The sequence below is a fragment of the Nyctereutes procyonoides genome, unplaced genomic scaffold, assembly GCF_905146905.1.
Source record: "Nyctereutes procyonoides isolate TBG_1078 unplaced genomic scaffold, NYPRO_anot_genome, whole genome shotgun sequence".
Lineage (NCBI taxonomy): Eukaryota > Metazoa > Chordata > Mammalia > Carnivora > Canidae > Nyctereutes > Nyctereutes procyonoides.
This window is the reverse complement of record NW_026575136.1, coordinates 14,288,731-14,300,267: the sequence shown is the minus strand read 5'-3', so window position 1 is coordinate 14,300,267 and position 11,537 is coordinate 14,288,731. Positions and strand designations below refer to the sequence as shown.

Below are 11,537 nucleotides of genomic sequence, written 5' to 3'. Positions count from 1 at the left end.
AACCAGCGTTATACCTCTCCTTTATATTACTCTAAAAATAGATATTTATATTTACATCATTCTAGAGGTATGTTCCTATACCTCTTGCAGGGAAAAAAGGTCTCAACACTCTCACAACACGGGTTTAGTTAAATGATGATTTTCTGAATACTCTGCTAGGTGCTATGAGTTATTACAAAAGAGTATTATATTAGGAAAGGGGCGTAAATTAAATACAGACATGCAAAATAGAATATATTAAAATACATATGCAAAATAGGATAGAATACAATATAGAAAAATAAACTAGATAAGCTAGAAACCCCTGCGTGATACGTGTGGCAGTTACCGGCCATTTCCATCCGTATCCTGTGCCCATTAGTGTTCCACGGAGGGCGTTAGGACTTGACGTTTCGCGTGCTCAGTGTCAGCTCACCATACTATGACTTGATGGACAGGGGACTTTTCTTTCATCGCGGCTCACAAGAAGTCCAAAAGAAACGTGTCCTGTGTTGACTGTTATCATTGCGCTAACATCACACAATGACTTCTTGCAGCCAAGCAGTCAAGCAATTTCACAAACATTATTTAATTCATCTGATCATCCTGGGAAATGGACAGGGCATAGATTATCAGCCCTAACTACAAGTGAGGAAACCAAAGATCATTGTAACTTCTCTCTGCAAAGTATTTTCATCGAAAAATATGTGTATCAAATACTTTTAAGCCGGTAGTCATGGAAGTGTACAAAACAACTCCTGGAATACAGGAAATGTTGGCTGTGCCATGAATGCACTTTAGACCCTGGAGAAATGCTCTACAGGGCTGGCCGAGCGAGGGAGGCATTTCAACCAACAGCCTGAAACTCCCAGAAGGAAGAACTGCGGCTCACTGCAAGGACGCCCTCAGCCTGCCCACGTGCTGAAGCCCCCTCCCTGGCCATCAACACGTCTCTACTAAGAGGACGGGTTGTGCAGGAACGTTGTTGTCCTGTCATACAACACGCAGATTAGCATGTGGTTGGACTGCAGAGCACAGCTCTTGCCGTGTTTAAGGCCTGTTTCTGGCAGTGACCAGCTATGAGCTTGGGGCAATCGTCTCACTTGCCAGCACTCCAATCTGTTTTTGTAGAGCAACTCTCCTTGTGGTTACAGGTCCCATTCCCTTGTTTCTTTGTCTAGTAATTTTTTATTGGATTCAAGATATTCGAAATTTTCCATTGGGGATGACTCGGTCTCATAGTCCTCTAGAGAACGCTGGACTTGTTTTGACAGGCAATTGTACAGGAGTTTGATCCTCTCGTGATTTGTTTTTAAGCTCCTTTAGGACTGGCCTAGAGTAGCACCTTTTTCTTAGACTCATACAGCAACTCTTCCAAGGTCTCTGGGATGTCTACCGAGAGTCCCCGGTTCGTAGGGGGTGCTCTTCACTCTGATCAAAGGAAGGGAACTCAAATGATTGCTGGCCTTTAGTAAGCTCCAGGAATTACATTTTGTACAGCTCCCTGGTACTTGTTTTTTTCTTAGAAATTGTTATTGGCCCAGCCTCGTGGGGTTTCTGCACAGGTACAGGTTGATAGGCAGCCAAAGACTCAATGGCCCGACGCAAGCAGGTTTCTGAAGCTTTCCTCGGTATAGCTCCCTCCTTTCAGCCACTCCGCTTCACAGCTACCTTGATCTCTTGGAACACTGATCTACACCTTCAATTCAAGGATACGTCTAGACTCAATCTGAGTTCCCATCCCCGCTGTCACTGGCTAGGAATTGCCTCCAGGCAGAAAATCCAGGTAATGGTCAGACTTAACCGCATTTGGGTCTCTTATCAGGGATCACAATCCTATGCTGTGTGTTGCCCAATATCTGAAAACAGTTGTTTTCTATATTTTGTCCATCAAATCACTATTATCTTGGATAAATTAGTCTTTAAAAATTTCTATAAGTCTATTTTCACAAATAGCTTCATACTACTCCATAAACATTTGCAATCACTCCTATAGGAGTTCCAAATTTGTATTTCACCTATGGGTCCCTATGCTTGGACAATATTGTATTAGGCAAATCATTTTATTCTTTGTCCGTTTTTTAAGAGACACTTAGAAAATAATCTGGGAAACCAAGCCTTCATTCCACAAGTTAATATGGACGTGACAACCACTTAATAAGTGGACAGAAATATGTGGACGGTTTGCAAAATGTCCCAGAGCTGCTAAAAGCACCACGTGCAAGAATGGAAATATTAAAGAGTTGATGTAAATGAGTTATGCAAACAATACTGTTGTTTTTATAAAGCAGCCATTGAGAGTACTTTATTATGTAAATATAAGCATAACATAAAATATATTAATATAGTAATTTTCTTTCTCTTCATATGTTTCCTCTAACTTTGCCTTTTCAACCATAAGCCCCCCAAAATTAAAGGACTTTTTTCTTGCAGTCGTTCAAAAAGAGACATCTTTTAGTCATCAGTGCTGCCCTTTGCTTTATAGGTACAAATTTTCTAGCTCAGTTAAGAACCGTAGACTCTCAAGGTCTTACTTGTATTTTTTTTAATATATATTGACAGAAGATATTATATGGCCAGTAGATTTGGGGTGAAAACATGTAGTTTGTTGTTGATTTTGTTTAATTTCATTTTGCTTTTGAGGATCGAGAGTCAGTACAGCCCAACAGTGCCTTTTATAGCTTCCTCACTTTTTTTTCCTCTCCTTTTTTTTCCTTCTTTTTTTTTTTAAATCAAAGTTAAGGAGAATAGAAGGGCATGGAGCTGTCTCTGATTTCTCTGTGAAAGAGAAGTAAACAACCTTAGTTCCTTTTTCCCACCTCTTGCCTTTAACAAGAGTAGAGGCTAGTTAATTGTCAGATTATCAGATGATTATATCATTGGATGACCTAGAAGCAAGGAAAGGCCTTAGAGACAAACCTACTACGTTTCCATATGTTAAAACTGAGGCCTAGAGAGGTTAAGGAACTTGCCCAGCTGAAAAAATAACACCTGTCAGTAGAACCTGGTATCACCTAACCAGGTGACGCCCTTCCATTCTAGTTCTCACCACATGCCCTAGAGCGGAGGGCTAAGCACGATGTGACACTTGCGTAGCACGGGACACAGCTATTCTAGGTGTGCAGACAAGACGACTGGAAAGCAGAGAAAGTATTTGACCAGCTGTTTAACCAGTTTGCAATAATGGGAATGACAGCTGGAAAGGCTCGTTGGGGCCACATTCCGGAGGAAAGGGAGTATCGAGGGTACCTGGGCTCTCCTAACCTGTGAGTGGCACTTGGGGCCACGCGGACTGCGAGGCGGAGGGAGGCTGCAAGAGGCGGAGCCACAGGGCCACTGGCCTGGGTTCTGGAGGGACCTGGGGCTCGGGTGCAGCGGGGATACCGGGATGTGGGCGGCGCCGGCGATGCGGGGTCAGAGCTGCAGGGTCAGAGATGCGGGAACGGGGCTGCAAGGCCGCGGATGCGGGGCCGGGGATGCGGGGGCCAAGGATGCGCGGTCAGGGATGCGGGGCGGGGGATGCGGGGGCCGCGGATGCGGGGCCGGGGCTGCGGGGTCAGGGATGCGGGGCCGGGACTGCGGGTGCGCGGTTGGGGCTACGGGGTCAGGGCTGCGGAGCCGGGGCTGCGGTGTCAGGGATGCGGGGCCAGGGCTGTGGGGCCGGGGCTGCGGGTACATGGTCAGGGATGCGGGACCGGGGATGCGGGGTCAGGGATGCGGGGCTGGGGCTGCGGGGCCGCGGATGCAGGGCCGCGGATGTGGGTTCGGGGCTGCAGGGTCAGGGATGCGGGGCCGGGGCTACGGGGTCAGGGATGTGGGGCCGGAGTTGCAGGTGGGGCGGGGGCTGCGGGGTCGGGGCTGCGGGGTCAGGGATGCGGGGCCGGGGCTGTGGGTGCATGGTCAGGGATGCGGGACCGGGGCTTGCGGGGTCGGGGCTGCGGGGTCAGGGATGCGGGGCCGCGACTGCGGGTGCGGGGTTGGGGCTGCAGGGTCAGGGATGCAGGACCGGGGCTGTGGGGCCGGGGATGCGCCGCCGAGGATGCGGGGCCAGGGATGCGAGGCCAGAGTTGCAGGCGGGGCCGGGGCTGCGGGGCCGGGGCTGCGGGGTCGGGCAAGCACGGCCGGGGATGCGCGCCAGGCTCGCCATCCATATTTACATCCCAGCTCCGTGGAGGAGCCGCAGGGAAAAACATCCAGCTGCCGGAGGGAGCTTTGGGAGCCGAGTCGCAGGGGCAGCCCGCGCGCCCCCCAAGCTGCCCCAGCGCCCCCCGCGCCCCGCCTATGCAAATACGACTGCCCGGCGCGCCCAGGCCCCGCCCCTCCGGCCGCGCGCCTGCGCCCTGGCGCCCCGCCCCGCCCCGCCCGCCCGCGTGGCCGCCGCCGCCGCCGCCCGGAGGAGCTGGGGGAGGACGGTGGCCCGCGAGGCTCGTCGCAGACAACGCGGCGGCGATGTCTGCGAGCCCGGCGGGGGCCGCGGCGGCAGCGGCGGGGCCTCGCACGCGGCAGGGCGGCCTGGGCTTCGGCCTCCCCGCGGTTCCCAGGAAGCGACCCGGCGGCCGGCGCGGGGGCAGCAGCGGCAGCAGCGGCGGCGGAGGCCCCGGCGCGAGTCCCGCCTCCCCTGCAGCCTGAGCCGGCGGAGGCCAGGCGGCCCGGGGCGGGGGGGGGGCTCCGCCGCCCGAGGATGGGAATTCTGCTCACCAGGATCTGGAGGCTGTTCAATCACCAGGGTGAGGGCGCGGGCGGGCGGGCGCGGGCGGGGGCTCCCCCTACTTCCCGAGGGCGGCGGCGGCCCGGGCCCGGCAGCGCCGTCTCCCCGGGTCGCGGAGGCCCCGACGTGCCGAGGGCCCGGGGGAGCGCGTCCTGCACCTGCATCCGCCCTGCGACCTGGGCCCGGGCCGGCCGGGTGACCCGCCCACGGAGCGCAGGAGCGGCGGGGAGCGCGAGGGTGCAGTGGCCCCGGACCCGGCTCCGCGACCCTCCCTGCGCTCGGTCCCGGTCGGCGGCCCCGCGGAGGCTCGCGTGGGAGAGCGAGCGCACCTGCCTGCGGGCGACCCCAGCGGGGGGCGTCGGGGCGCGTGTAGGGACGTGCGGGCTGCGGCCCCCGCGGAGGCTCCCCTAGGGCGAGCCCACCTGCCTGCGGAGCGTCCCTAACCGGAAGTCGTCGGGGGCCGCTTAGGGACGTGCGGGCTGCGACCCCTGCGGCCCCTGCGGAGCGAGCGCACCTGCCTGCGGGGCGACCCTAACCGGAAGTCGTGGGGGGCCGCTTAGGGACCTGCCTGCTGCGGCCCCTGCGGAGCGAGCCTACCCTGCCTGCGGGGCGTCCCTAACCGGCGGCCGTCGAGGTCGTTGGGGGGCCGCTTAGGGACCTGCCGGCTGCGACCCCTGCGGCCCCTGCGGAGCGAGCCCTCCTTGCCTGCGGGGCATCCCTAACCGGGGGCATCGAGGTCGTCAGGGGTCGCTTAGGGACCGGCCGGCTGCTGCCCCCGCGGAGGCTCCCACAGAGTGAGCCCACCCAGCCTGCGGGGCGTCCCTAACCGGGGGCATCGAGGTCGCCGGGGGCCGCTTAGGGACCTGCCGGCTTCCCCCCCGGGGCCTGTGGCAGTCTGCTGCCCAAGCCAGCACAGGTGGGGATCCGCGGGCAGCTGCCTGCTCCTCACGCGGGCTGCTTGCGCTGGGCTCGGCTCCGACGCGGCTGGAAGTGCGGGTCGGGCCCACTAGGACGTGCTACAGGGCGAAGGTCTACACCTGAGGACAGGGACGTGGCTTGAACAGACCCCGTGGCCCCTGGATGCGACGTAGTACGTGGTGCTCGCTGGTCGCTGGTTTCTGTCTTAGGGTCAAGTGGGGGGGGGGTTCATTTCTGCCGTCTGTAACTTAGTGTGCTTTTGTCTTTGGGGTCATCTGGTGTTGGCGCCACATCCCAGAGCTTTCCAGTAGAGACTTACAGGAGCGGTGGCATCTGTTAGGGTTGCTGTGTCCCGGCTTCCTCCTTCGTGATCCAGCAGCTCCTGTAAGAAGGTGATGGAGGCGGCCCCGGGGGCTCAGCGGGTGAGCTTCTGCCTTTGGCCCAGGTCGTGACCCCGGGGTCCCGGGATCGAGTCCCACATTGGGCTCCCTGCATGGAGCCTGTTTCTCCCTCTGCCTAGGTCTCTGCTTCTCTCTGTCTCTCATGAATAAAATTAAATATTAAAAAAAAAAGGTGATGGAAAGGCAGCAAACCCAAACCTGCAATTGCTTGTGTATCTAAAAAAGAAAAAGGTAAAAAACAAAAACAAAAAGAAAAAAGAAAAAGGTGGTAGTGTAGATCACATGATCCAGTGGAAGAGCAATATTTCTTTTTTTTTTTTTCGCTAAGGTATTTTTTCTTAAAGCACGGGCGCACAGGCTGGGAGGAGAGGGAGAAGCAAGCTCAGCAGAGCAGGGAGCCCATGCGGGACTGGACCCCAGGACCCTGGGATCCTGACCTGAGCTGAAGGCAGATGCTTAACCCGCTGAGCCCCCCTGGGTGCCCCGGGAACAGCAGTATTTCAAGTGATTTCTCTGATACAGGGATTTTTCATAAAGTGGAGAAACCCAGTTTTAATCTGCACTGGCTCTGGCTGGTTGTTCCTGTTGGAAGAGGGGAAGCAAGACCCCGTCCTGTATTTGGGTCTAGATGTTCCCAATGTAGAAAACACCAAGGATCTTGACTGAGTGGCTGTGGACCTTACAGATCTTGAAAAAGTAATCTCGAGGTCTTAAGAATGGAACCGTACAGTGCGGTACAGTTGGTGGTGGTTGATGGTAGATAGGATCTATTCTGGTTTTAACCTTAATTTTTGTATTATTGTTAGTGAAGCTAGTATTTCAACTCTGCTATGAAATTTATAGTGATTGTTGGCTGAGCTCTAGTCCTGTAAGAGGAATGAAGTATCTCTTTCTGTTTTGAGTCAGTGATAAAATTATTTATGTCTGTAACTTAAGAATGAATTAGAGCTTTGCCAACAGCTCCTTGCAAGTAGTAAATAATGAGGATGTTATTACATCGTTACTACTAAAAATTGCTAATAGTGGTGTTCTTATTGCCCGTATTTGTGGTTATTTTTGGCTGGGCACTTATTTCAGTGTTGGAAAATAGTAAGAGGAACTAATTCAGTTAAGTTTTAGAAATTTAAATGTCAAAATATCATGAAGATGTGAATAAACTATTCTGCTAAGTGATGTGATTATCATCAGTAGGGTCACTTTTCAAAATATTCACCATTAAATCTAATGTCAGATACTTGGTGGCCTTTGGGTTCTTTTAAATTGGAAATATATAAATCACATATATATAAATATATATGTCATATGTGTCAGATATATCTTGGATACTTTATTTTACACTCAGAAGATACATAACACAATCTTGTGTTCTTTGCACCTAAACTCTTGGAAGGAAGATTGTAGGGGATTGCAGGATTGGCCATGCTAATGAAACTTAAGCCATACCATATTGCTCTTTTCTGAAACACCTTTAGAATAATTTCAGTTTAAGCATCGCTTGGCTGAGTGCATAGTGAAAGCTAATTGCATCCTGCCCAAACTTGAAAAACCAGAGGTTGCCTTTAGTGATGTTTACGTTCAGTAGAATATAAACTTTGTGTTAGATGCTGTTGTATCCATCATTTAAAGGGGGGAAAAACCATTTCAACAGTTCTTAGCAGTTTTTCTTTCCCCAGAAGAAACTGAGGTTCCAGTGGAGCAATTCTCTGAGGCCACACATAACTGCCAAATTAAATCACCGAAGAAATATGTTGCAGACGTTGGTCTTATTAAAGAAGAGAATGGTGGGCGCCTGCGTGGCTCAGTCATTGAAGCGTCTAACTCTTGATTTCAGCTCAGGTCTTGATCTCAGGGTTGTGGGAGGGAGTCCCGTGGAGGGCTTTGTACCGTCTACGTGCTGGGCGTCGAGCCTGCCTCAGCTTCTCTCTCCCTCTGCCCTCCCCCACCCCGGAAAAAATAAGAAAATAAAGAAGCGATTGGCATAATTTTTTTCTTTGATTTTCTTCCCTGTTAATTATTTCTCAGTTACTACGCTACAAGCCTTTATTACATTAGGACTTTGAAGAGTTGCCACTCGTGTCTTTTAATATAGAAGGGCTTGTGATCAGTGGTTTATTAAATATTTTTGAGCAGCTGTTTGTGCCAGGAATTGTTGTAGGTGGTGGCGATAAAGCAGGGAACAAAACACACAAATCCTCCCTGCCTTTATGGAGTGTTCAGTCTAGTGTGGGGAGACAGAAAATGAGTTAACCCCATCCCTATAGATAAAATAATAGCAATTAACATTAGCTGACTTGTGCAAGGTGAGGTTCTTTTTTTTTTTTTTAAAGATTTTATTTGTTTATTCATGAGACACAGCGAGGCAGAGACCCAGGCCGAGGGAGAAGCAGGCTCCCTGTGCGGAGGCTGACGCGGAACTTGAACCTGGGACCCCGGGGTCACGCCCTGAGCCCAAGGCAGAGCGTCAACCACCGAGCCCCCCGGGCATCCCCCAAGGTTAGGTTCTAAGTGTCATACGCAGATTGGTTGATTCAGGCTTCACTTAAATTTATTCGTTACGACAACACTGTGAGGGACAGAGCAACACGGGGTGACTTGTTTAAGTCTCCACGGTTAAGAGATCGGCCTGGGATTGTGACACGGGTCATCTGGTGCTGTGGTCAGTGTTCTTTTAAAACAGAAAAACTGTAGTAGAAGGATTCACGTTAAGGCGGCCGAGGTGAACTAGGAGTGAGCAGTGAGGTCTCCTTGCTGACGGCCGTGTGACAGGTGGCGGTCCCTGGAGAGGACTAGGTCGCGGGGAGTGTCAAGGCCACCGCTGGGGCCCGGGGCGTGGACTGGGACCATAGGCCGGGCCGCCGTCGTCCTTGCGGGTGGGGTGGAGCTGGGTGCTGCCAACACTTGCCTTCCCGCCGCGCCGGCAGCCCGCGGGTGGACAGGCCGGGGGACACGGCCTCAGGGCTGCGACCGACCCTGGCAGGAGGCCCTCCCCACGATGCCTCCCAGAGCTCCCCGCAGCCAGGAGGGAGGACTTCAGCCCAGCAGGTGCCCACGCCAGGCCCGGCGAGGTCCGCGGCCCCCTCGGGCCGGGCTGCTCGTGCAGCCAGCGGACTCTCGGGGACCGACGATACCGTCAGCCCTCTACTCATTACAGTTGTTTTTTATTAGCCAATCCCTCATTACTTTGCTCCTCTTTAACAGTTATTTTCTTTATATTAAACTTTGCAAGTTCCGATCATTGTGTGGTCTCTCTTTCCTGACTGCGTCCCTAACCTTGCCATGTGTAGTCATCCCTTTCATTCAGCGGCCTCTCAGTGGGAAACAAGTTTTCTTTTTTGTTTTTCCTGAAACCTCACTATCACTGTATATGTGGCAAGTTTGTTTTCAGACTTTTTTCTTGATACTTTTAGATTTTGAAAATTGAATTTTTAATACCAAGTGACCTGATCAGACCTTTATATCTCCCAGATCTGGTTTATTTCTTTTTTTTTTTATAAATTTATTCTTTATTGCTGTTCAATTTGCCAACATATAGAATAACACCCAGATCTGGTTTATTTCTGCGTACCCTATGAAGCATATGCTTTTTCTAGGCTGTGTTCTAAGGATTGGAAGAATGATAGAGAATATGACAAATGGATGTTTTGTTCTATATAAGATAAAATTAGGGTTTCATATAGTATAGATATGAGGTGAGAATGAAGAATCAGGATGACTCTCAACTTATCTGCATTAGTAGTTGTGTTTTTTTACTTTGACGTGATTTACAGAGATAGAAGCCTTCCAGGGTGACAGTGACATCTTCTTATTTAATTTACTGACTGGAGGAGCATATCTTGACTTCTAGAACCTGACAATGACTGGAACTGATAGGCTGCCTGGGCGATTCGAAAGAGAGGGAAGTGCGGAAACAAGGAGCATTTTCATGACAAAACAGTAAAAGTAAATGATAATTCAGAATTCTGTCCAAGCATTATAACAGTGGGTAGTTGTTTGGGGTTATCCGAATAACTGTTAAGAATGCTGTGGCATAGATACCCCTTTATTTATTTAATTTTTAGAAATATTTTATTTATTTATTTCTGAGAGACACAGGGAGAAAGAGGCAGAGACACAGGCAGAGGGAGAAGCGGGCTCCCTGCAGGGAGCCCGATGTGGGACTCGATCCTGGGACCCCAGGGTCTCGCCCTGAGTCACCCAGGCGTCCCATGGCATAGACTCTGTAAAAGAAATGTCATACTAAACACTAAATCTGTAATGAATCACATGCATCAGAGAATTGGAATAGCTAAAAGTTTTACTACGTTTTCCCATAATAACATTATCTCCTATTATGCATGTTGTATTTTAGGTTTTGCAGCATATTTGTTTTGGAGTAGCTTAGAACACTCTTTGGTTACAAATTTTTTTCTTTTTTTTTTGGTTTTGTATAGAATTCTGTTCCATGTTGGTAATGGGAAGAATAGGCTGAGGTGGTGAAGGAGCCTAAGGATTTCCAAAGGAAGTTAATACAACATTAGAAAGGCTGATGGCCCTCATGTGAAGATGGATTTATCAAGTCATTGCAGCCTGTGAAATACTCCCTCTGATGGGATTCCATGTTCCCCAAGTAATCTGATTTTAATTCAGCCACCCTCCAGCCTGTGACTTTTTCTTAGGGAGAGACTGCCCTGGTCAGGTGGTCTCAAACATTTGGTCTCATTATATATGACTCGTTCTGGCATTCTTGTTTATGTATCAGTGTGTGAATTACCTTCTCTGAGTCCTACTCGGAGATAGTAGCAGGTTGAGTTTGTGGACCTCGGAGAGGAAGGGCCGTACACTAGGCACATCCGTCAGGGAAATGCCACCCGATGAGGCCTTTCGGTGGTCATGCAACTGAACTTACCTTAGCATGCCCTCTACATGTTATTAACCCTTTCTTTAAAATAAGTGTCATCTTTGTGTCTGATAATTTTCTCAGTTCCTTTGCCCTAGTCACCTCTGAAATGAGAGTGGGCCCTGCATCTTTAAAAATGTTTTAAAGAGCCTATATGGGGGAAGTGTTGTCCCGTGCCTTTATAACCCTAGTGGTTCTAAGCTGCCCGCCCTTTTTTCAAATAGACCAGTGATTGGATTAAATGGATTGTATTGAAACTATTTACTCGATCGTCCATTTTTTTGTATGATAAGAATTCCCCTCCATAGTAAATGGCAACTATTTGGAAAACCCTACCATCTGACTGAAAAGGCTTTTCTTAAAGATATCCTTACTGTGAGGTGTTATGATCCTCAAATTTTTGATTTTTTTAAAGATTTATTTATTTATTTATTCATGATAGAGAGGCAGAGACACAGGCAGAGGGAGAAGCAGCCTCCCTGCAAGGAGCCTGACACAGGACTCGATCCTGGGACTTCAGGACTGCTCCCTGGGCCAAAGGCAGGCGCTAAACCGCTGAGCCACCCAGGGATCCCCAAATTATTGATTATTTATATTTATGTTCCTCATTATTTATAGAATGAATATTAATTGGTTAAACATGTATTGAGTACTT

General features: G+C 50.4%; 1 protein-coding gene across 1 annotated transcript in view; it reads left to right on the top strand.

The window, feature by feature from the left end:
- Window positions 1-4,358: 4,358 nt before the first annotated feature.
- The window catches only part of LOC129495448 (ADP-ribosylation factor-like protein 5A), a 32,804-nt gene continuing 25,625 nt past the window's right edge, over window positions 4,359-11,537 (top strand). The window contains exon 1 of the mRNA XM_055302971.1: window positions 4,359-4,706. Coding sequence (XP_055158946.1) covers window positions 4,661-4,706 — 46 coding nt within the window. The 5' untranslated portion in view covers window positions 4,359-4,660. The remainder of the gene's footprint in view (window positions 4,707-11,537) is intronic.